The following is a 27127-nucleotide window of genomic DNA, read 5'->3' as shown; positions in this document are numbered from 1 at the left end:
TGAGTCATTATGGGGCACAGAGTCATTATGGGGTATTGAGTCATTATGGGGCACAGAGTCATTATGGGGTATAGAGTCATTATGGGGTATTGAGTCATTATGGGGTATTGAGTCATTATGGGCTATAGAGTCATTATGGGGTATAGAGTCATTATGGGGTACAGAGTCATTATGGGGCACTGAGTCATTATGGGGTACAGAGTCATTATGGGGCACAGAGTCATTATGGGGTATAGAGTCATTATGGGGTACAGAGTCATTATGGGGTACAGAGTCATTATGGGGCACAGAGTCATTATGGGGCACAGAGTCATTATGGGGTACTGAGTCATTATGGGGTATTGAGTCATTATGGGGTATAGAGTCATTATGGGGTACAGAGTCATTATGGGGTATAGAGTCATTATGGGGCACTGAGTCATTATGGGGCACTGAGTCATTATGGGGTATTGTGTCATTATGGGGTATTGAGTCATTATGGGGCACAGAGTCATTATGGGGTATAGAGTCATTATGGGGTATTGAGTCATTATGGGGCATTGAGTCATTATGGGGCACTGAGTCATTATGGGGCACTGAGTCATTATGGGGTATTGAGTCATTATGGGGTATTGAGTCATTATGAGGTATTGAGTCATTATGAGGTATTGAGTCATTATGGGGTATTGAGTCATTATGGGGTATAGAGTCATTATGGGGTATAGAGTCATTATGGGGTATAGAGTCATTATGGGGCACAGAGTCATTATGGGGTATAGAGTCATTATGGGGCACAGAGTCATTATGGGGTATAGAGTCATTATGGGGTATTGAGTCATTATGGGGTATTGAGTCATTATGGGGTATTGAGTCATTATGGGGTATTGAGTCATTATGGGGCACTGAGTCATTATGGGGTATAGAGTCATTATGGGGTATTGTGTCATTATGGGGTATTGAGTCATTATGGGGTATTGAGTCATTATGGGGTATAGAGTCATTATGGGGTATTGAGTCATTATGGGGTATAGAGTCATTATGGGGTATAGAGTCATTATGGGGTATTGTGTCATTATGAGGTATTGAGTCATTATGGGGTATTGTGTCATTATGGGGCACTGAGTCATTATGGGGCTCTGAGTCATTATGGGGTACAGAGTCATTATGGGGTATTGAGTCATTATGGGGCTCTGAGTCATTATGGGGTACAGAGTCATTATGGGGTATTGAGTCATTATGGGGTATTGAGTCATTATGGGGTACAGAGTCATTATGGGGCATTGAGTCATTATGGGGCATTGAGTCATTATGGGGCATTGAGTCATTATGGGGTATAGAGTCATTATGGGGTATAGAGTCATTATGGGGTATTGAGTCATTATGGGGCACTGAGTCATTATGGGGTATTGAGTCATTATGGGGTACAGAGTCATTATGGGGTACAGAGTCATTATGGGGCACAGAGTCATTATGGGGCACAGAGTCATTATGGGGTACTGAGTCATTATGGGGTACTGAGTCATTATGGGGTATTGAGTCATTATGGGGTATAGAGTCATTATGGGGTACAGAGTCATTATGGGGTATAGAGTCATTATGGGGCACTGAGTCATTATGGGGCACTGAGTCATTATGGGGTACAGAGTCATTATGGGGTATAGAGTCATTATGGGGTATTGAGTCATTATGGGGCATTGAGTCATTATGGGGCATTGAGTCATTATGGGGCACTGAGTCATTATGGGGCACTGAGTCATTATGGGGTATTGAGTCATTATGGGGTATTGAGTCATTGAGGTATTGAGTCATTATGAGGTATTGAGTCATTATGGGGTATTGAGTCATTATGGGGTATAGAGTCATTATGGGGTATAGAGTCATTATGGGGTATAGAGTCATTATGGGGTATTGAGTCATTATGGGGTATTGAGTCATTATGGGGTATTGAGTCATTATGGGGCACTGAGTCATTATGGGGTATAGAGTCATTATGGGGTATTGTGTCATTATGGGGTATTGAGTCATTATGGGGTATAGAGTCATTATGGGGTATAGAGTCATTATGGGGTATTGTGTCATTATGGGGTATAGAGTCATTATGGGGTATTGTGTCATTATGGGGTATTGAGTCATTATGAGGTATTGAGTCATTATGGGGTATTGTGTCATTATGGGGCACTGAGTCATTATGGGGCTCTGAGTCATTATGGGGTACAGAGTCATTATGGGGTACTGAGTCATTATGGGGCACTGAGTCATTATGGGGCACTGAGTCATTATGGGGCACTGAGTCATTATGGGGCTACTGAGTCATTATGGGGTACAGAGTCATTATGGGGTATTGAGTCATTATGGGGTATTGAGTCATTATGGGGTACAGAGTCATTATGGGGCATTGAGTCATTATGGGGCATTGAGTCATTATGGGGTATAGAGTCATTATGGGGTATAGAGTCATTATGGGGTATTGAGTCATTATGGGGTACTGAGTCATTATGGGGCTCTGAGTCATTATGGGGTACAGAGTCATTATGGGGTATTGAGTCATTATGGGGTACAGAGTCATTATGGGGTATAGAGTCATTATGGGGTATTGTGTCATTATGGGGTATTGTGTCATTATGGGGTATTGAGTCATTATGGGGTATTGAGTCATTATGGGGCTCTGAGTCATTATGGGGCATTGAGTCATTATGGGGTATTGAGTCATTATGGGGTATAGAGTCATTATGGGGTATTGAGTCATTATGGGGTATAGAGTCATTATGGGGTATTGAGTCATTATGGGGCTCTAGAGTCATTATGGGGTATAGAGTCATTATGGGGTATAGAGTCATTATGGGGTATTGAGTCATTATGGGGTATTGAGTCATTATGGGGTTTTGAGTCATTATGGGGTATTGAGTCATTATGGGGTATTGAGTCATTATGGGGCTCTGAGTCATTATGGGGTATTGAGTCATTATGGAGCACTGAGTCATTATGGGGTATTGTGTGTAGATTGATGAGAAAAAAACAATTTAATTCATTTTAGATTAAGGCTGTAAGGGGTCTGAATACTTTCCCAAATGATCTGTACATGTGTGTGCATATATATATATTGATTTATATGATGAGAGTATTATGAGGATAGACTTACTTCTTGAACTGTTTGAGGTAAATTCCCACATTCATCCCTCTCTTCCAGTCCAGGATACTGATCTGAGAGAGAGAAAACAGAGGGAGAGAGAAAGAATTTGAAAACAAACCCAAATTGTTAAACTCCCATATCTACTGGGTGAAATACCACAGTGTGTCGTCACAGCAGCAAGATGTGTGACCTGTTGCCACAAGAAAAGGGCAACCAGTGAAGAACAAACACCATTGTAAATACAACCCATATTTATGTTTATTTATTTTCCCTTTTGTACTTTAACTATTTGCATATCGTTACAACATTGTATATAGACATAATATGACATTTGAAATGTCTTTATTCTTTTGGAACTTCTGTGAGTGTAATGTTTACTGTTAATTTTTTATTGTTTATTTCACTTTTGTTTATTATCTATTACACTTGTTTTGGCAACGTTAACATATGTTTCCCATGTTAATAAAGCCCTTTGAATTGAACTGAGAGAGAACAAAGAGAAACAGGGAGAAAGAGAGAGAGACAACAGAGATGGAGAGAGAACAGAGATGGAGAGAGAACAGAGATGGAGAGAGAACAGAGATAGAGAGAGAACAGAGATGGAGAGAGAACAGAGATGGAGAGAGAACAGAGATGGAGAGAGAACAGAGATGGAGAGAGAACAGAGATAGAGAGAGAACAGAGATAGAGAGAGAACAGAGATAGAGAGACAACAGAGATAGAGAGACAACAGAGATAGAGAGAGAACAGAGATAGAGAGACAACAGAGATAGAGAGAGAACAGAGATGGAGAGAGAACAGAGATAGAGAGAGAACAGAGATAGAGAGAGAACAGAGATAGAGAGAGAACAGAGATAGAGAGAGAACAGAGATAGAGAGAGAACAGAGATAGAGAGAGAACAGAGATAGAGAGAGAACAGAGATAGAGAGAGAACAGAGATAGAGAGACAACAGAGATAGAGAGAGAACAGAGATGGAGAGAGAGAACAGAGATAGAGAGAGAACAGAGATAGAGAGAGAACAGAGATAGAGAGAGAACAGAGATAGAGAGAGCAACAGAGATAGAGAGAGAACAGAGATAGAGAGAGAACAGAGATAGAGAGAGAACAGAGATAGAGAGAGAACAGAGATGGAGAGAGAACAGAGATAGAGAGAGAACAGAGATAGAGAGAGAACAGAGATAGAGAGAGAACAGAGATAGAGAGAAACAGAGATAGAGAGAGAAACAGAGATAGAGAGAGAAACAGAGATAGAGAGACAACAGAGATAGAGAGAGAACAGAGATGAGAACAGAGATGGAGAGAGAACAGAGATGAGAGAGAACAGAGATAGAGAGAGAACAGAGATAGAGAGAGAACAGAGATGAGAGAGAGAACAGAGATGGAGAGAGAAACAGAGATAGAGAGACAACAGAGATGGAGAGAGAGAGAACAGAGATAGAGAGAGAACAGAGATAGAGAGAGAGAACAGAGATAGAGAGAGAACAGAGATAGAGAGAGAACAGAGAGAGAGAGAGAAGAGAGAGAACAAAGATAGAGAGAGAACAGAGAGAACAGAGATAGAGAGAGAACAGAGATGGAGAGAGAACAGAGATAGAGAGAGAACAGAGATGGAGAGAGAACAGAGATGGAGAGAGAACAGAGATAGAGAGAGAACAGAGATAGAGAGAGAACAGAGATAGAGAGAGAACAGAGATAGAGAGAGAACAGAGATGGAGAGAAACAGAGATGGAGAGAGAACAGAGATAGAGAGAGAACAGAGATGGAGAGACAACAGAGATGGAGAGAGAGAACAGAGATGGAGAGAGAACAGAGAGAATGAAAACACAAATGCAACACTTCGCTAACTCAGAGCCAAGATGGAAATATATCTGTTTGACATAACATCACACCTCATTGGCCATAAGGGTGTGTGTCCTCTTTCCTCCTCACCTCATCTTTGGTCTCTCTGAGGGAGCCTCGGGCCTTCCCCCCCCTAGTCACAGAGGTAACCCCAGATGATTGGCAGTCCGTCTGACTAAACAGCTCCTCGATGGTCTGGACGTCTATGTAGTACTGCTGCTGCTGCACAGGAAGCTGTGTCCACAGGTTGGCCCGCCCCTTCACCTGGAGACCGTTACATAGCAGTTAAGGGTTCCCCGCATGCTTCCCAGATGAAACAGTTACGAAAGGTTTATGCCTATATTGTTTGTTTTAGACTTCGTTGAGGGGTTTAAAATCGGCTTTTCGGGCACACAACATTTTTTCGAGAGCAAAGCCGAAGTCGGGAGCAGAAGTCTACGCCCCTTCGTCAGTGATTGGTCAACAGTAGGTTTCTGTTATAATTCAATGGGGATAACTTATTTTCATGTACATTTTTTATCATTGAGAAAAACTGCATTAAAAAAAACCGTCCAAATTAATGACAGATTTCTGGAGTTATCTTAGATTCATTCTGACTATTTTGAGGAAGTGTATACTGGCTACGGTGTCTCAAAATGGACAAACAGTACAATTGCTGCTTTTTTTTTCTAGTTTTACAAGTGAAGGTTTTTAAGGGAGTATGGAGTGGGGGGGTGTTGAAGGTAACTGGTGGTGTGTCTACTGGTATAAGAACAGAGGGTAACTAACCTGGTCTTCAGGTATGGGTTTCCAGAAGAAGCTCCGGACCCTCCTCTTCTTTATCCCTCCTACGGGGTCTACCACCCCGGGTGGGGGAGGTGGGGGAGGAGGAGGACCGCAGGGGGGAGGAGGAGGGGGGAGAGGAGGTCCCGTCTTGTTGCCATCAGGGACGGGAATTGTAGAGGCAGGGGGCAGAGACATAACTTCAAACGCATCCACTTTCTGGAAACTCTTTTCTCATTGGCTGGAGTGATTCTGCTCATCACATGCATCCCAGCTGCTGATTGGTCAAAGCAAGGAAAGGGGAGTGAGGCAAAGTTGAGGGATCAGACTGGATAGTCTGGTTGAGGCCTACAGGGTAGATATTTCCACTGTAAACAACAACGTTCAGATAACTGCTAAAAACCTTCTGCATTTTGTCCAGTTTTTTCCCCAAGAAATAAAATAAAAAACACATCAAAATCAATATCTAAGAACAATATTTCAGTACACACACACACACACACACACACCCCTATATACATACATATACATATACATACATATACATATATATACATATATATACATATACATATATACATATATACACATATATACATACATATATATACACATATATATATATATATATACATATATATATATATATATATATATATACACATACATATATACATATATATATATATATATACATATACACATATATACATATATATATATACACATATATACATATATATATATACACATATATACATACATATATATATACACATATATACATACATATATATATACATATATACATACATATATATACATATATACATACATATATATACATACATATATACACATATATACATACATATATATATATACATATATACACATATATATATACATATATATATATACATATACACACACATACATATACATATATACATATACATATAATCTCATTCAGTGTTTTAGTGTTGAGTCTATGACACACCTCTAGTCCTTTCTTTTTAATTTCACAAACAAGGTGTCTGGTATTATCACGAAGGGTTAAATATTTAGTTAGGTTAGGGTTAAACAAGGTGTCTGGTATTATCATGAAGGGTTAAATATTTAGTTAGGTTAGGGTTAAACAAGGTGTCTGGTATTATCATGAAGGGTTAAATATTTAGTTAGGTTAGGGTTAAACAAGGTGTCTGGTATTATCACGAAGGGTTAAATATTTAGTTAGGTTAGGGTTAAACAAGGTGTCTGATATTATCATGAAGGGCTGGGGGATATTCCAACACGTCTAGACTACATTAACCTCAATCAGCTCCGGAAACATTTCAAAACACTAGCGCTCCGTTTGAAGACAGAATAAATCTGTGCTGAGAGAGGGAGGGAGGGAGGGGAGAGAAAGAGAGGAGAGAAAGAGAGGGGGGGAGAAAGAGGGGAGAGAAAGACAGGGGGGAGAAAGAGAGGGGGGAGAAAGAGGGGAGAAAGAGGGGAGAGAAAGAGAGGGAGAGAAAGAGAGGGGGAGAAAGAGAGGAGAGAAAGAGAGGGGGAGAAAGAGGGGAGAGAGGGGGGAGAGAAAGAGAGGGGGGAGAAAGAAGGGAGAGAAAGAGAATGAGAGAGAGAGAGAGAGAAAGAGAGAGAAAGAGAGGGAGGGGAGAGAAAGAGAGGGGGAGAAAGAGAGGAGGGGAGAAAGAGAGGTAGGGGAGAGAAAGAGAGGGGGAGAAAGAGGGAGAGAGAGAGGAGAGAAAGAGAGGGCGGGAGAAAGAGAGGAGAGAAAGAGAGGGGGGACAGAGAGAGGAGAGAAAGAGAGGAGAGAGAGAAAGAGAGGGGGAGAAAGAGAGGAGAGAAAGAGAGGGGGGTGAAAGAGAGGAGAGAAAGAGAGGGGGGGAGAAAGAGGGGAGAGAAAGAGACGGGGGGAGAGAGAGAGACAGGGGAGAGCGAGAGAGAGAAAGAGAGGAGAGAAAGAGATATTCCCTTTTGTACTTCAATGACTTACACATTGTTACAACACTGTACATAGCCAATAATATAACATTTTGAAATGTCTCTATTCTTTTGAAACTCCAATAAAGCCCCTTTGAATTGAATTGAGAGAGAGAGTGTTCTCTATTCAAGTCCTTGTTTGCCATTACAAGCAGAATGCTTTGAGAGAACAACCAAGTGGAATACATAAGACCAGATAGAAAGACGTCCAGTCACGATCCCTCTGCACATTACTTATTTAAAAAAGGCCCCATGTAGTCTTTTTAATAGAATTTTTGCATATCTAATAAATAATTGTGTGTTGATTTTCTTTTTAAAATAAGTCCAAAATATATTTTTTATGATTTACTTCCCTGAGCCTCCTTTTGCCATTTAAATGATCAGTCTGATCTTGTGGGTGTGTCGATATTTGTTTTAAACACGGTGCATTCGGAAAGTATTCAGACACCCACATTTTGTTACATTACAGCCTTATTCTAAAATGTATTAAATAGTTTCCCCCCTCATCAATCTACACACAATACCCCATAATGACATCACAATACCCCATAATGACATCACAATACCCCATAATGACAAATAAAAAAAATGGTTTTTTGAAATTATAAATAATCTTCCCAGATCTGTGCCTCGACACAATCCTGTCTCGGAGCTCTACGGACAATTCCGTCATCCTCATTGCTTGGTTTTTACTCTAACATACTCTGTCAACTGTGGGACCTTATATAGACAGGTGTGTGCCTTTCCAAATCATGTCCCATCAATTGAATTTACCACAGGTGGACTCCAATCAAGTTGTAGAAGCATCTCAAGGATGATCAATGGAAACAGGATGCACCTGAGCTCAATGTCGAGTCTCATAGTAAATCAGTTTGCCAACATTTCTAAAAACCTGTTTTCGCTTTGTCATTATGGGGTATTGTGATGTAATTATGGGGTATTGTGAGGTCACTATGGGGTATTGTGATGTCACTATGGGGTATTGTGATGTCACTATGGGGTATTGTGATGTCACTATGGGGTATTGTGATGTCATTATGGGGTATTGTGTGTAGATTGATGAGGGAAAAACTTAAATTTGATACATTTTAGAATAAAGCTGTAATGTAACAAAATATGGAAAAAGTCAAGGGCTCTGAATACTTTCCGAATGCACTGTAGTTATATACAAAATATTTAAAAAACAAGAAGATTACTTTTTCAACTGCACTGCCCCTTTAATATTTCAGTCACCAGCAGCCTCGGGATTCACTTTACACTCTGGTAACACACACACACCCACTGACACAGACACACACCCCGACACACACACACACCCGACACACACCCCGATACCGACACCCCGACACACACACTGAACACATACTTCCTTCATTTATTCATTATTCATTGTCAGGAAGTGTGTCTGCAGCTGGTGATGTGGCTCCTAACAGGAAGGTGGAACGTATGTGTGTGTGTGTGTGTGTGTGTGTGTCGGGGTGTGTGTGTGTGTGTGTCGGGGTGTGTGTGTATGTGTGTATGCAGCCACTAGCACTAGTCCAGTTTAACACACACTGCATGCCCAGCCCGAGGGTTTGTGTGTGTGTGTGTGTGTGTGTGTGTGTGTGTATGTGTGTGTGTGTGTGTATATACAGTTGAAGTCGGAAGTTTACCTACACTTAGGTTGGAGTCATTAAAACTCGTTTTTCAACCACTCCACAAATTTCTTGTTAACAAACTATAGTTTTGGCAAGTCGGTTAGGACATCTACTTTGTGCATGACACAAGTCATTTTTCCAACAATTGTTTACAGACAGATTATTTCACTTATAATTCACTGTATCACAATTCCAGTGGTTCAGAAGTTTACATACACTAAGTTGACTGTGCCTTTAAACAGCTTGGAAAATTCCAGAAAATGATGTCATTGAGTCGATTGGAGGTGTACCTGTGGATGTATTTCAAGGCCTACCTTCAAACTTAGTGCCTCTTTGCTTGACATCATGGGAAAATCAAAAGAAATCAGCCAAGACCTCAGAAAACAAATTGTAGACCTCCACAAGTTTGGTTCATTCTTGGGAGCAATTTCCAAACGCCTGAAGGTACCACGTTCATCTGTACAAACAATAGTACACAAGTATAAACACCATGGGACCACGCAGCCGTCATACTGCTCAGGAAGGAGACGCGTTCTGTCTCCTAGAGATGAACGTACTTTGGTGCGAAAAGTGCAAATCAATCCCAGAACAACAGCAAAGGACCTTGTGAAGATGCTGGAGGAAACAGGTACAAAAATATCTATGTCCACATCTATATCCACAGTAAAAAGAGTCCTATATCGACATAACCTGAAAGGCCGCTCATCAAGGAAGAAGCCTCTGCTCCAAAACCGCCATAAAAAAGCCAGACTACGGTTTGCAACTGCACATGAGGACAAAGATCGTACTTTTTGGAGAAATGTCCTCTGGTCTGATGAAACAAAAATAGAACTGTTTGGAGGAAAAAGGGGGAGGCTTGCAAGCCGAAGAACACCATCCCAACCGTGAAGCACGGGGGTGGCAGCATCATGTTGTGGGGGTGCTTTGCTGCAGGAGGGACTGGTGCACTTCACAAAATAGATGGCATCATGAGGCAGGAAAATTATGTGGATATATTGAAGCAACATCTCAAGACATCAGTCAGGAAGTTAAAGCTTGATTGCAAATGGGTCTTCCAAATGAACAATGACCCCAAGCACACTTCCAAAGTTGTGGCAAAATGGCTTAAGGACAACAAAGTCAAGGTATTGGAGTGGCCATCACAAAGCCCTGACCTCAATCCTATAGAACATTTGTGGGCAGAACTGAAAAAGCGTGTGCGAGCAAGGAGGCCTACAAACCTGACTCAGTTACACCAGCTCTGTCAGAAGGAATGGGACAAAATTCACCCAACTTATTGTGGGAATCTTGTGGAAGGCTACCCGAAACGTTTGACCCAAGTTCAACAATTTATAAGCAATGCTACCAAATACTAATTGAGTGTATGAAAACTTCTGACCCACTGGGAATGTGATGAAAGAAATAAAAGCTGAAATAAAACCTTCACATTTCACATTCTTATCCTGTTGTGGTATAGGGGGCAGTATTTTCACGGCCGGATAAAAAAAACGTACCCGATTTAATCTGGTTATTACTCCTGCCCAGTAACGAGAATATGCATATAATTAGTAGATTTGGATAGAAAACACCCCAAAGTTTCTAAAACTGTTTGAATGGTGTCTGTGAGTATAACAGAACTCATATGGCAGGCAAAAACCTGAGAAGATTCTATATGGTAAGTGCCCTGTCTGACCATTTCTTGGCCTTCTGTAGCCTCTTTATAAAAAATACAGGATCTCTGCTGTAACGTGACATTTTCTAAGGCTCCCATAGGCTCTCAGAAGGCGCCAGAACGGGGAATGATGACTCTGCAGTCTCTGAGCGAAAAACAGTAGGGGTTTTGGAAAGTGGTCGTTCTGAGAACAATGACACTGGTGCGCGCGTGCATGTGATGACTCCATTTTACTTCTTTCAGTGTTTGAACAGATACAACGTCTCCCGGTTGGAATATTATCGCTATTTTACGAGAAAAATTGCATAAAAATTGATTTTAAACAGCGTTTGACATGCTTCGAAGTACGGTAATGGAATATTTTGAATTTTTTTGTCACGATATGCACCGGCGCGTCACCCTTCTTTACCATTCGGATAGTGTCTTGAACGCAAGAACAAAACGCAGCTATTTGGATATAACTATGGATTATTTGGAACCAAACCAACATTTGTTGTTGAAGTAGAAGTCCTGGGATTCCATTCTGACGAAGAACAGCAAAGGTAATCCAATTTTTCTAATAGTAATTCTGAGTTTAGGTTGTCCCAAACTTGGTGGGTGTCAAATTAGCTATCCTGTGATGGCCGGGCTATCTACTCAGAATATTGCAAAATGTGCTTTCACCGAAAAGCTATTTTAAAATCGGACACCGCGATTGCATAAAGGAGTTCTGTATCTATAATTCTTAAAATAATTATGTTTTTTGTGAACGTTTATCGTGAGTAATTTAGTAAATTCACCGGAAGTTTGCGGTGGGTATGCTAGTTCTGAACATCACATGCTAATGTAAAAAGCTGGTTTTTGATACAAATATGAACTTGATTGAACAAAACATGCATGTATTGTATAACATAATGTCCTAGGAGTGTCATCTGATGAAGATCATCAAAGGTTAGTGCTGCATTTAGCTGTGGTTTTGGTTTTTGTGACATATATGCTAGCTTGAAAAATGTGTGTGTGATTATTTCTGGCTTGGTACTCTGCTGACATAATCTAATGTTTTGCTTTCGTTGTAAAGCCTTTTTGAAATCGGACAATGTGGTTTGATAAAGGAGAGTCTTGTCTTTAAAATGGTGTAAAATAGTCATATGTTTGAAAAATTGAAGTTTTTGCATTTTTTAGGTATTTGTAATTCGCGCCACGCTATACCATTGGATATTGGTGAGGCGTTCCGCTAGCAGAACATCTAGATGCAAGAGGTTAAAGTAAAGTGGTGATCCTAACTGACCTAAGACAGGGAATTTTTACTTGGATTAAATGTCAGGAATTGTGAAAAACTGAGTTTAAATGCATTTGGCTAAGGTGTATGTCAACTTCAACTGTGTGTGTGTGTGTGTGTGTGTGTGTGTGTGTGTGTGTGTGTGTGTGTGTGTGTGTGTGTGTGTGTGTGTGTGTGTGTGCAGTCTTATGCAACATCTCTGAGCTCAGTGTGAATCTTCAGCTCACCAGATCATACCAACTACACAACTTTGTTTACATCCCTGTTAGTGAGCTTTTTATCCATCACCAAGATAATCCATCCACCTGACAGGTGTGGCATCAATCAAGAAGCTGATCAAACAGCATGATGACTACAACATTCCACAGCGCTGTTCCTCCTTCGTACTCTTCACCTGCGGGTTCGTCTGAGACCAGCCACCTGAACAGCTGATGAAACTGAGGGTTTCGCACAACCGAAGAATTTCTGCACAAACTGTCAGAAACCGTCTCAGGGAAGCTCATCTGCGTGCTCGTCATCCTCACCAGGGTCTTGACCTGACTGCAGTTCGGCGTCGTAACCGACTTCAGAGGGTAAATGCTCACCTTCAATGGCCACTGGAGAAGTGTGCTCTTCACGGATGAATCCCGGTTTCAACAGTACCGGGGAGATGGCAGACATGTGGTCAAGCGGTTTGCTGACGTCAACGTTGTGAACAGAGTGCCCCATGGTGGCGGTGGGGTTATGGTACGGGGCAGGCATAAGCTACAGACAATGAACACAGTTGCATTTTATTGATGCCAGTTTGAATGCACAGAGATACCGTGACGAGATCCTGAGGCCCGTTGTCGTGCCATTCATCCACCTCCATCACCTCATGATTCAGCATGATAATGCACGGTCCCATGTCGCAAGAATCTGTACACAATTCCTGGAAGCTGAAAATGTCCCAGTTCTTCCATGGCCTGCATCCTCACCAGACATGTCACCCATTGAGCATGTTTGGAATGCTCTGGATCGACGTGTACGACAGCAGTGTTCCAGTTCCTCACCAATATCCAGCAACTTCACACAGCCGTTGAAGAGGAGTGGGACAACATTCCACAGGCCACAATCAACAGCCTGATCAACTCTATGTGAAGGAGATGTGTCTCGCTGCATGAGGCAAATGGTCTCACCAGATACTGACTGGTTTCTGAGCCACACCCCTACCTTTCTTTTAAAGGTATCTGTGACCAACATAGATTAGGGCCTAATTTATTTATTTCAAATTGACTGATTTCCTTCTATGAATTATAACTCAATGAAATCTTAGATATTGTTGCATGTTGCATTTATATATTTTTGTTCAGTGTACATTGTGTAATTTACTGATGGTCCCTAACTAGCCCCGTAGGGATATCCAATGTGAAACCAAATTGAGCATGGCATTATGATCGTTGTTCGCAGCTCTGAATGGATGATCACTGGTTCTGCCAGCGGAGGGCAGGACTCAAAGAAACACATACAACTGGTGGCCAGGGTTAGAGGTTCCAAGGGGTTTCTCTCAGCATCCCTCTCTCTCTAATGGTTTCTCTCAGCATCCCTCTCTCTCTCTCTAATGGTTTCTCTCAGCATCCCTCTCTCTCTCTCTAATGGTTTCTCTCAGCATCCCTCTCTCTCTAATGGTTTCTCTCAGCATCTCTCTCTAATGGTTTCTCTCAGCATCCCTCTCTCTCTAATGGTTTCTCTCAGCATCCCTCTCTAATGGTTTCTCTCAGCATCTCTCTCTAATGGTTTCTCTCAGCATCTCTCTCTCTCTAATGGTTTCTCTCAGCATCTCTCTCTAATGGTTTCTCTCAGCATCTCTCTCTAATGGTTTCTCTCAGCATCTCTCTCTCTCTAATGGTTTCTCTCAGCATCCCTCTCTAATGGTTTCTCTCAGCATCTCTCTAATGGTTTCTCTCAGCATCTCTCTCTCTCTCTAATGGTTTCTCTCAGCATCCCTCTCTAATGGTTTCTCTCAGCATCTCTCTCTAATGGTTTCTCTCAGCATCTCTCTCTAATGGTTTCTCTCAGCATCTCTCTCTAATGGTTTCTCTCAGCATCCCTCTCTAATGGTTTCTCTCAGCATCCCTCTCTAATGGTTTCTCTCAGCATCTCTCTCTCTAATGGTTTCTCTCAGCATCTCTCTCTAATGGTTTCTCTCAGCATCCCTCTCTAATGGTTTCTCTCAGCATCCCTCTCTAATGGTTTCTCTCAGCATCCCTCTCTAATGGTTTCTCTCAGCATCTCCCTCTCTAATGGTTTCTCTCAGCATCTCTCTCTCTAATGGTTTCTCTCAGCATCTCTCTCTCTAATGGTTTCTCTCAGCATCTCTAATGGTTTCTCTCAGCATCTCTCAGCATCTCTCTCTCTCTAATGGTTTCTCTCAGCATCCCTCTCTAATGGTTTCTCTCAGCATCTCTCAGCATCTCTCTCTAATGGTTTCTCTCAGCATCTCTCTCTAATGGTTTCTCTCAGCATCTCTCTCTAATGGTTTCTCTCAGCATCCCTCTCTAATGGTTTCTCTCAGCATCTCTCAGCATCTCTCTCTCTCTAATGGTTTCTCTCAGCATCTCTCTCTCTAATGGTTTCTCTCAGCATCCCTCTCTAATGGTTTCTCTCAGCATCTCTCAGCATCTCTCTCTCTCTAATGGTTTCTCTCAGCATCTCTCTCTAATGGTTTCTCTCAGCATCTCTCTCTAATGGTTTCTCTCAGCATCCCTCTCTAATGGTTTCTCTCAGCATCTCTCTCTAATGGTTTCTCTCAGCATCTCTCTCTAATGGTTTCTCTCAGCATCCCTCTCTAATGGTTTCTCTCAGCATCCCTCTCTAATGGTTTCTCTCAGCATCTCTCAGCATCTCTCTCTCTCTAATGGTTTCTCTCAGCATCTCTCTCTAATGGTTTCTCTCAGCATCCCTCTCTAATGGTTTCTCTCAGCATCTCTCTCTAATGGTTTCTCTCAGCATCTCTCTCTAATGGTTTCTCTCAGCATCTCTCTCTAATGGTTTCTCTCAGCATCCCTCTCTAATGGTTTCTCTCAGCATCCCTCTCTAATGGTTTCTCTCAGCATCTCTCTCTAATGGTTTCTCTCAGCATCTCTGAATATATAGGTCAGGGCCCACAATGGGGGGGGCATAATTAGGTTGGTTGAGAAAAGCTAACTAACGAGTGTGTGATCAGCTCAGGTCGTCACTGCTCAGCAATGTCATCTCCCACCCCACCCTATCCCAGAATGCTTTGTCCTAGTGCATCATCGTGGACAGGGTTCTCTGTGACAATAGGCTCACAGTAATGATAACATCGCAGCCAGTAGCAACGACGAGGGGGGGGACGATGTTAGTAGAACGTCACAGGGGTTCTCTAAACACCCCATCAACCAATCAGAGCCCTCGGAACCACATTGTGAGGTCACCAGGAAGGCCCAGGCAATTAAAAAAAAAAGGTTTTACATCTCTGTCACGTGATTGGGTTGATGTCATCGCTGGCACTCCTTCCAATTTCACCACCTTTGTTTTACGAGCACTACCCATGGAAGGAGGGAGGGAGGGAGGGAGGGAGGGAGGAGGGAGGGAGGGAGGGAGGAGGGAGGGAGGGAGGGAGGGAGGGAGGGAGGGAGGGAGGGAGGGAGGAGACTAGGAAGTGGCATAAAAGACCAGCGAACCAAATTATTTTGGTCTTTGACCCTTTGAATGGAGAGAGGGATATAAAGGAGGGAGAGAGAGACTAACAGAGGTTAGAGGGTTTGGTTTCAACCCTGACCCCGTTTGGAGAGAGGGAGGGAAGGAGAAAGAGAGGGGAGGGTTTGGTGTCGATCCTGACCCCGTTTGGAGAGAGGGAGGGAAGGAGAAAGAGAGGGGAGGGTTTGGTGTCGATCCTGACCCCGTTTGGAGAGAGGGAGGGAAGGAGAAAGAGAGGGGAGGGTTTGTTTGGGTTTGTAAACAAGCAGCCATTTGTGGTTGGCACACAGTCCGTAACCATAGGGACGGCTGCTGTTATGAGGGTTACCACAGTAACACATGGAAGCCCTAACACTGGTAGCTGGGACGGACGGACACACACACACACACACACACACACACAAAATTCAAAAAGGGTGCACCCCCCAGGTTAAAAAAATTAATAATTCACAACATCAACTGCCTCTGTAGCGAAGGCCTATTTATTTCTGCAACAACACACTCATCATCACAAATTGTAAGCGAGTGCCTCCAAAACACATGATTCCTATGGGGCTATCAGCTGATCATTGATAATTGATGTAAATATGCTATTTAGCTAGCTTGATTTAAAAAAAACTTGTTTTTTTTTTTTTTACTTACTGTGATTTAATAGTCAATGGTTTTAAATATTAACTTGACAATATTCTAACTCATGATACAGTGAGCTCCAGAAGTACTGGGACGGTGACTCATTATTTGTTCTGTTGTTCTGTACTCATTATTTGTTGTTTTGTACTCATTATTTGTTGTTTTGTACTCATTTCTTTGTTGTTTTGGCTCCGTACTCATTTCTTTGTTGTTTTCCATATCGGGTGAACCGTTTAGAAATTACAGCCCTTTTTGTACATCGTCCCTCACATTTTAAAGGGTCCAAAAGTATCGGGACAAATGCACATGTGTGCATTAAAGTATACTGAACAAAAATATAAAATGCAACATGTAACAATTTCAAATATTTTACTGTTACAGTTCATATTAGGAAATCAGTCAATTTAAAAGGACTTATTATTATTATTATTATAAATGATTATTATTATTATTATTATTATTAATGATTATTATTATTATTATTATTATTATATTATTATTATAAATTATTATAATATTATTATTATAAATTATTATTATTATAATAAATTATTATTATTATTATTATAAATTATTATTATTATTATAAATTATTATTATAATATTATTATAATAAATTATTATTATTATTAATGATTATTATTATTATTATTATAAATTATTATTATAATATTATTATAATAAATTATTATTATTATTAATGATTATTATTATTATTATTATATTATTATTATAAATTATTATAATATTATTATTATAATAATATTATTATAAAATAAATTATTATTATTATTATTATTATTAATGATTATTATTATTATTATAAATTATTATTATAATATTATTATAATAAATTATTATTATTATTAATGATTATTATTATATTATTATTATTATTATATTATTATAATAAATGATTATTATTATTATTATATTATAAATGAGTATTATTATTAATATAAATTATTATTATATTATTATTATTATTATTCATGATTATTATTATTATTATTATATTATTATAAATTATTATTATATTATTATTATAATATTATTATTATAAATTATTATTATTATTATTATTATTATTATAAATGAGTATTATTATTAATATAAATTATTATTATTATTAATGATTATTATATATTATTAATGATGATTATTCTATATTATAAATGATGACTACTACTACTACTACTACTACTACTACAGACAGAAATACTCCTTCTCCTCCAAAACCAACTCACGTTTGAATTCAGTCACGGACACTAGCATTTCTTAATTCACCAAATCTAAAACCAAATCAACAAGCGCAGTCGCCCTTTAATGGGGCTCATGCAAACGGAACAAATCACAGCACATTTTGATAGGCACACTTACTGCTTTTACTTCCTGCTTTCACTTCAATGGCCGCCAGTCCACCCACTATGCCGTCATAGAGTTGAATGGGGATGTAATTCTATTCATTTCATTTCTATGGTAACACATGCAGCCAGGAGCAGAGAGGAGAAAATAACAAATATTTGTATTTGTCTGGAACACACACAGTCCTAACACACAACCACAGTTAGACACACGTGCAGGAACACACACACAGTCCTAACACACAACCACAGTTAGACACACGTGCAGGAACACACACACAGTCCTAACACACAACCACAGTTAGACACACGTGCGGGAACACACACACAGTCCTAACACACAACCACAGTTAGACACACGTGCAGGAACACACACACAGTCCTAACACACAACCACAGTTAGACACACGTGCAGGAACACACACACAGTCCTAACACACAACCACAGTTAGACACACGTGCAGGAACACACACAGTCCTAACACACAACCACAGTTAGACACACGTGCAGGAACACACACACAGTCCTAACACACAACCACAGTTAGACACACGTGCAGGAACACACACACAGTCCTAACACACAACCACAGTTAGACACACGTGCAGGAACACACACAGTCCTAACACACAACCACAGTTAGACACACGTGCAGGAACACACACACAGTCCTAACACACAACCACAGTTAGACACACGTGCAGGAACACACACACAGTCCTAACACACAACCACAGTTAGACACACGTGCAGGAACACACACAGTCCTAACACACAACCACAGTTAGACACACGTGCAGGAACACACACACGTCCTAACACACAACCACAGTTAGACACACGTGCAGGAACACACACACAGTCCTAACACACAACCACAGTTAGACACACGTGCAGGAACACACACACAGTCCTAACACACAACCACAGTTAGACACACGTGCAGGAACACACACACAGTCCTAACACACAACCACAGTTAGACACACGTGCAGGAACACACACAGTCCTAACACACAACCACAGTTAGACACACGTGCAGGAACACACACAGTCCTAACACACAACCACAGTTAGACACACGTGCAGGAACACACACAGTCCTAACACACAACCACAGTTAGACACACGTGCAGGAACACACACACAGTCCTAACACACAACCACAGTTAGACACACGTGCAGGAACACACACACAGTCCTAACACACAACCACAGTTAGACACACGTGCAGGAACACACACACAGTCCTAACACACAACCACAGTTAGACACACGTGCAGGAACACACACAGTCCTAACACACAACCACAGTTAGACACACGTGCAGGAACACACACAGTCCTAACACACAACCACAGTTAGACACACGTGCAGGAACACACACACAGTCCTAACACACAACCACAGTTAGACACACGTGCAGGAACACACACACAGTCCTAACACACAACCACAGTTAGACACACGTGCAGGAACACACACACAGTCCTAACACACAACCACAGTTAGACACACGTGCAGGAACACACACAGTCCTAACACACAACCACAGTTAGACACACGTGCAGGAACACACACAGTCCTAACACACAACCACAGTTAGACACACGTGCAGGAACACACACACAGTCCTAACACACAACCACAGTTAGACACACGTGCAGGAACACACACACAGTCCTAACACACAACCACAGTTAGACACACGTGCAGGAACACACACAGTCCTAACACACAACCACAGTTAGACACACGTGCAGGAACACACACACAGTCCTAACACACAACCACAGTTAGACACACGTGCAGGAACACACACAGTCCTAACACACAACCACAGTTAGACACACGTGCAGGAACACACACAGTCCTAACACACAACCACAGTTAGACACACGTGCAGGAACACACACACAGTCCTAACACACAACCACAGTTAGACACACGTGCAGGAACACACACACAGTCCTAACACACAACCACAGTTAGACACACGTGCAGGAACACACACACAGTCCTAACACACAACCACAGTTAGACACACGTGCAGGAACACACACAGTCCTAACACACAACCACAGTTAGACACACGTGCAGGAACACACACACGTCCTAACACACAACCACAGTTAGACACACGTGCAGGAACACACACACAGTCCTAACACACAACCACAGTTAGACACACGTGCAGGAACACACACACAGTCCTAACACACAACCACAGTTAGACACACGTGCAGGAACACACACACAGTCCTAACACACAACCACAGTTAGACACACGTGCAGGAACACACACAGTCCTAACACACAACCACAGTTAGACACACGTGCAGGAACACACACACAGTCCTAACACACAACCACAGTTAGACACACGTGCAGGAACACACACACAGTCCTAACACACAACCACAGTTAGACACACGTGCAGGAACACACACACAGTCCAAGCACTAGTGTGACTTTTCCAACAGAAACTGACTAACCAACAGACCAGCAGCATCTCTTTGAACAAGGGGAGAGAGAGAGAGAGAGACTGAGGAGAGAGAGGCTGAGGAGAGAGAGCGAGCGAGCGAGAGACTGAGGAGAGAGAGGCTGAGGAGAGAGAGACTGAGGAGAGAGAGGCTGAGGAGAGAGAGGCTGAGAAGAGAGAGAGGAGAGAGAGCGAGACTGAGGAGAGAGAGGCTGAGGAGAGAGAGGCTGAGGAGAGAGAGACTGAGGAGAGAGAGGCTGAGGAGAGAGAGGCTGAGGAGAGAGAGGCTGAGGAGAGAGAGGCTGAGGAGAGAGAGGCTGAGGAGAGAGAGCGAGACTGAGGAGAGAGAGGCTGAGGAGAGAGAGAGAGACTGAGGAGAGAGAGGCTGAGGAGAGAGAGGCTGAGGAGAGAGAGCGAGCCACTGAGGAGAGAGAGCGAGACTGAGGAGAGAGAGCGAGCGAGCGAGAGACTGAAGAGAGAGAGCGAGCGAGCGACTGAGGAGAGAGAGAGAGAGAGTGATGAGAGAGAAACACTTTGATTTGATATCGAGAGAGAAGAAAGAGTAGCATGCATTTCTTAGGAAGGGTTTACACTAGAGGATTTCTGCTGTCTAGTCTGCTATTTCACTTCACTCTGAATTTGACCTCTCCTCTGTCTGTCCCCTTACACACACACACACACACACACACACACACCATGAACTCACTCAGTGGTCACCGGGGTAACCCCGGATTGCTCCCCAGTGAGGGCGTAACTTTAAAGAGGTTGGTGAAAGAGCTTTAGTAGCATGCCCGGTCCCCCGTCGTGCTGCGCTGTGAGGGGGCGAGGTGGGTCTATGCCCGCTGCTAGTGACCCCCCCACACAGCGCTGGCACCCAACCAATTTAACCAGTTCTCATATCGTTGACAAGAAACGTCTCATTCTGAGTGTGGACCGTCTTTGGTTAGTGACTAGGCTGTGTGATGCTGTCTTTGGTTAGTGACTAGGCTGTGTGATGCTGTCTTTGGTTAGTGACTAGGCTGTGTGATGCTGTGAGACTGTCTTTGGTTAGTGACTAGGCTGTGTGATGCTGTCTTTGGTTAGTGACTAGGCTGTGTGATGCTGTCTTTGGTTAGTGACTAGGCTGTGTGATGCTGTCTTTGGTTAGTGACTAAGCTGTGTGATGCTGTCTTTGGTTAGTGACTAGGCTGTGTGATGCTGTCTTTGGTTAGTGACTAGGCTGTGTGATGCTGTCTTTGGTTAGTGACTAGACCAGGTGATGCTGTCTTTGGTTAGTGACTAGGCTGTGTGATGCTGTCTTTGGTTAGTGACTAGGCTGTGTGATGCTGTGAGACTGTCTTTGGTTAGTGACTAGGCTGTGTGATGCTGTCTTTGGTTAGTGACTAGGCTGTGTGATGCTGTCTTTGGTTAGTGACTAGGCTGTGTGATGCTGTCTTTGGTTAGTGACTAGGCTGTGTGATGCTGTGAGACTGTCTTTGGTTAGTGACTAGGCTGTGTGATGCTGTCTTTGGTTAGTGACTAGGCTGTGTGATGCTGTCTTTGGTTAGTGACTAGGCTGTGTGATGCTGTCTTTGGTTAGTGACTAGGCTGTGTGATGCTGTCTTTGGTTAGTGACTAGGCTGTGTGATGCTGTCTTTGGTTAGTGACTAGGCTGTGTGATGCTGTGTCTGTCTTTGGTTAGTGACTAGGCTGTGTGATGCTGTCTTTGGTTAGTGACTAGGCTGTGTGATGCTGTCTTTGGTTAGTGACTAGGCTATGTGATGCTGTCTTTGGTTAGTGACTAGGCTGTGTGATGCTGTGAGACTGTCTTTGGTTAGTGACTAGGCTATGTGATGCTGTCTTTGGTTAGTGACTAGGCTGTGTGATGCTGTCTTTGGTTAGTGACTAGGCTGTGTGATGCTGTCTTTGGTTAGTGACTAGGCTGTGTGATGCTGTCTTTGGTTAGTGACTAGGCTGTGTGATGCTGTCTTTGGTTAGTGACTAGGCTGTGTGATGCTGTCTTTGGTTAGTGACTAGGCTGTGTGATGCTGTCTTTGGTTAGTGACTAAGCTGTGTGATGCTGTCTTTGGTTAGTGACTAGGCTGTGTGATGCTGTCTTTGGTTAGTGACTAGGCTATGTGATGCTGTCTTTGGTTAGTGACTAGGCTATGTGATGCTGTCTTTGGTTAGTGACTAGGCTGTGTGATGCTGTGAGACTGTCTTTGGTTAGTGACTAGGCTATGTGATGCTGTCTTTGGTTAGTGACTAGGCTGTGTGATGCTGTCTTTGGTTAGTGACTAGGCTGTGTGATGCTGTCTTTGGTTAGTGACTAGGCTGTGTGATGCTGTCTTTGCTTAGTGACTAGGCTGTGTGATGCTGTCTTTGGTTAGTGACTAGGCTGTGTGATGCTGTCTTTGGTTAGTGACTAGGCTGTGTGATGCTGTCTTTGGTTAGTGACTAGGCTGTGTGATGCTGTCTTTGGTTAGTGACTAGGCTGTGTGATGCTGTCTTTGGTTAGTGACTAGGCTGTGTGATGCTGTCTTTGGTTAGTGACTAAGCTGTGTGATGCTGTCTTTGGTTAGTGACTAGGCTGTGTGATGCTGTCTTTGGTTAGTGACTAGGCTGTGTGATGCTGTCTTTGGTTAGTGACTAGACCAGGTGATGCTGTCTTTGGTTAGTGACTAGGCTGTGTGATGCTGTCTTTGGTTAGTTACTAGGCTGTGTGATGCTGTGAGACTGTCTTTGGTTAGTGACTAGGCTGTGTGATGCTGTCTTTGGTTAGTGACTAGGCTGTGTGATGCTGTCTTTGGTTAGTGACTAGGCTGTGTGATGCTGTCTTTGGTTAGTGACTAGGCTGTGTGATGCTGTGAGACTGTCTTTGGTTAGTGACTAGGCTGTGTGATGCTGTCTTTGGTTAGTGACTAGGCTGTGTGATGCTGTCTTTGGTTAGTGACTAGGCTGTGTGATGCTGTCTTTGGTTAGTGACTAGGCTGTGTGATGCTGTCTTTGGTTAGTGACTAGGCTATGTGATGCTGTCTTTGGTTAGTGACTAGGCTGTGTGATGCTGTCTTTGGTTAGTGACTAGGCTGTGTGATGCTGTCTTTGGTTAGTGACTAGGCTGTGTGATGCTGTGATGCTGTCTTTGGTTAGTGACTAGGCTGTGTGATGCTGTCTTTGGTTAGTGACTAGGCTGTGTGATGCTGTCTTTGGTTAGTGACTAGGCTATGTGATGCTGTCTTTGGTTAGTGACTAGGCTGTGTGATGCTGTGAGACTGTCTTTGGTTAGTGACTAGGCTATGTGATGCTGTCTTTGGTTAGTGACTAGGCTGTGTGATGCTGTCTTTGGTTAGTGACTAGGCTGTGTGATGCTGTCTTTGGTTAGTGACTAGGCTGTGTGATGCTGTCTTTGGTTAGTGACTAGGCTGTGTGATGCTGTCTTTGGTTAGTGACTAGGCTGTGTGATGCTGTCTTTGGTTAGTGACTAGGCTGTGTGATGCTGTCTTTGGTTAGTGACTAGGCTGTGTGATGCTGTCTTTGGTTAGTGACTAAGCTGTGTGATGCTGTCTTTGGTTAGTGACTAGGCTGTGTGATGCTGTCTTTGGTTAGTGACTAGGCTATGTGATGCTGTCTTTGGTTAGTGACTAGGCTATGTGATGCTGTCTTTGGTTAGTGACTAGGCTGTGTGATGCTGTGAGACTGTCTTTGGTTAGTGACTAGGCTATGTGATGCTGTCTTTGGTTAGTGACTAGGCTGTGTGATGCTGTCTTTGGTTAGTGACTAGGCTGTGTGATGCTGTCTTCTTTGGTTAGTGACTAGGCTGTGTGATGCTGTCTTTGGTTAGTGACTAGGCTGTGTGATGCTGTCTTTGGTTAGTGACTAGGCTGTGTGATGCTGTCTTTGGTTAGTGACTAGGCTGTGTGATGCTGTCTTTGGTTAGTGACTAGGCTGTGTGATGCTGTGTTCTTTGGTTAGTGACTAGGCTGTGTGATGCTGTCTTTGGTTAGTGACTAGGCTGTGTGATGCCGTCTTTGGTTAGTGACTAGGCTGTGTGATGCCGTCTTTGGTTAGTGACTAAGCTCTGTTCCAAAAAAAAGTTTGCCAACAAGCAAACACCGGCCACGAACGATGTGTTTACAATACCGCGTTGGTAATAAAGCGTCATTTGATTGACTGCAACTTCTGGGAATCTTGTGAGTTAAGTATTAGCTAGGCTGCCACATGTTGTTCGCCTATTGAAATTGAACTTCAGTTCATGAAAATAAAGAGCTAGCCAGCTACTTAACCCTGTTGCCCAAAGCTAACGTTATCAGCAGCCATCTAGCTTCATCTGGCTAGTGAGGCTCAACTGGACCGGGTTATGGGTTGTGAAGTTAGCCACAATAAGGATTAGGCACAATAGTGGAATTTGCGTTTTGCCTTCAAAATAAAAGTATGTCATTGACAGTGATGCAAATGAATACAAATAGCATATTTATGTCATACTTTTATTTTGAAGGCAAAACCGCAAAGTCCACTACTGTGGCTAGCTTCACATAGACGGGGACCGACCACCATTAATCAAATAAGAACTGTCTTATAAATGAGGGTTATTTTAGATGATGACACCTAGCTAGATAGTTAGCTAGCTAACTATAGCTACTGAAACAGATTGTCGTTTTGCTATGTGTTTATGGGAAGAACATTGCTTGCATCCATTAGCTAGCTAGCTTTTTTTTAATGACCAGCACTGTTGGCGCGCAAGGCAACTTTACCAGCATCATAGCATACGTACCGATGAATCGGTGTTGACATATGAAATACAAGTGATAGTGTAATCAATATGTAATAACTACGTAAAAAAACGTATGAACGAGTTAAATTATTATGTGACGTGCAGTCATATTCAGGTCCTGATTGGTCAACAAGCTGATTTCACACGTCAAAATAGTATTTTTTGACACCCAAAGACCCAGACGGCGTTTCCATAGAAATCCTGGTTGAGAATGAAACCACTGAACAAACGAACAAGGAAACAGCATGTAAGGGAAATAAATAGATTCTGATGATGTTTTACTGGTAATGGGGACATACATAAATGCCAACCACTTTGAGACCGACCTGCAGAGAACTATTCACTGAGCTTTGAAATGTCAGGGGAGAGAGGGGAGAGAGCGAAACAGAGAGAGAGAGAGAGAGAGAGAGAGAGACAGAGAGAGAGAGAGAGAGAGAGAGAGAGAGAGAGAGAGACAGAGAGAGAGAGAGAGAGAGAGAGAGAGAGAGAGAGACAGAGAGAGAGACAGAGAGAGAGACAGAGACAGAGAGAGACAGAGACAGAGACAGAGAGAGAGAGAGAGAGAGAGAGACAGAGACAGAGAGAGAGAGAGAGAGAGAGAGAGAGAGAGAGAGAGAGAGACAGAGAGAGACAGAGAGAGACAGAAACTGCCTCTTTGTAAAGAGATTATCCCTGGGTCATTATCCCTGGGTCATCCAGAGCTTGGTTCAAAGCAGGGGTGTCCTGGATAACATGCAACCCCCAGAGAGGGCACCGTACCGCCCGGGGACATCCCTCTCTCCCCCTCCCTCCCTCCCTCCCTCCCTCAACAGTAGGGTAATTCCACGGCAATGGAATTGAGCCAAGACTCCGATTTTTCACTTAAAATGTTAAACATAAAATGCCAAACAAAAATCATTGATTTCAAAGCTTAACAAACATTACAACTCTTGCACAAGGACAACTTTTAACATTTTACAAAAACACATGTATTTTATTTATCTTGGCAAATAAGTTAAGAATAAATTCTTATTTACTGGTAGAAATGTACAGATGAAAAGTTGGGTAACAGAATTTCGGTAAAATCTCCCTCCGTTTTTTTGAATTTTATATATATATTTTTTTATTTTTTTTAATTCGCCCACATTTTCCCAAAACTCCAAATTGAGTTTTCAAAGACGTCTGCAGAAAGAACGGGGTGTTAACACGATAACGGCTCTTTTGGTTAATGAACTACAGTAAGTGAAGTGGATTTACACACGGTAACAGAATTACGGTAAAGTAATTTCATCATGGATCCTTGATCTGTACTACACAGAAACGCATAATAATGGATATGAATGTCATTCTCTTCATAGTGACGTATCCTAAATACACAAAAAGGGTAGAAATATGCAATATACTCCTTGCATATTTGGGTATTATTCTACACACTGGCAATACATTTGAATGACCTCTGCCCCCTAACAAGACCAAATTTGATTGGTCCGGACCAAATCTTAACCAATCATAGACATTTATGTTTCATAAGTTTAGACATCAAAGTAGAGTACAGTAGAGCCCAGTACAGTAGAGCCCAGTACAGTAGAGCCCAGCACAATAGAGCCCAGCACAGTAGAGCTCAGCACAGTAGAGCCCAGCACAGTAGAGCCCAGTACAGTAGAGCCCAGCACAGTAGAGCTCAGTACAGTAGAGCCCAGCACAGTAGAGCCCAGCACAGTAGAGCCCAGTACAGTAGAGCTCAGCACAGTAGAGCCCAGCACAGTAGAGCCCAGTACAGTAGAGCTCAGTACAGTAGAGCCCAGTAGAGCCCAGTAGAGCTCAGCAGAGTAGAGCCCAGCACAGTAGAGCCCAGCACAGTAGCCTACTTGGCGTGTGAATTAAACTGCTGACTGCTTATAACTTGCAGATTGATGACATCAACCAGGATTAAGGGGCAGGGCAATTTGTGACTTTTTGTGGTTTTGGTAATCGACGTCTCGTCGTCAAAACTAAG

The 27127-nt window shown here is 42.4% G+C and overlaps 1 protein-coding gene across 3 annotated transcripts in view; it reads right to left on the bottom strand.

Annotated features, from left to right (window-relative positions):
- LOC106578213 (FH2 domain-containing protein 1) overlaps positions 1–27127 on the bottom strand; it is a 53902-nt gene that overhangs the window by 16884 nt on the left and 9891 nt on the right. Inside the window, exons 2-4 of one of the 3 annotated variants that reach the window (XM_045713761.1) lie at positions 5719–6060; positions 5041–5214; positions 3119–3180 (exon numbers count right to left, since the gene is read on the bottom strand). In XM_045713761.1, coding sequence (XP_045569717.1) covers positions 3119–3180; positions 5041–5214; positions 5719–5910 — 428 coding nt within the window. In that variant the 5' untranslated portion in view covers positions 5911–6060. The remainder of the gene's footprint in view (positions 1–3118; positions 3181–5040; positions 5215–5718; positions 6061–27127) is intronic. The other 2 variants (XM_045713759.1, XM_045713760.1) reach the window with 2 other exon arrangements.

This window comes from Salmo salar, unplaced genomic scaffold (assembly GCF_905237065.1).
Source record: "Salmo salar unplaced genomic scaffold, Ssal_v3.1, whole genome shotgun sequence".
Classification (NCBI taxonomy): Eukaryota; Metazoa; Chordata; class Actinopteri; order Salmoniformes; family Salmonidae; genus Salmo; species Salmo salar.
This window is presented reverse-complemented; position numbering and strand designations above follow the sequence as displayed.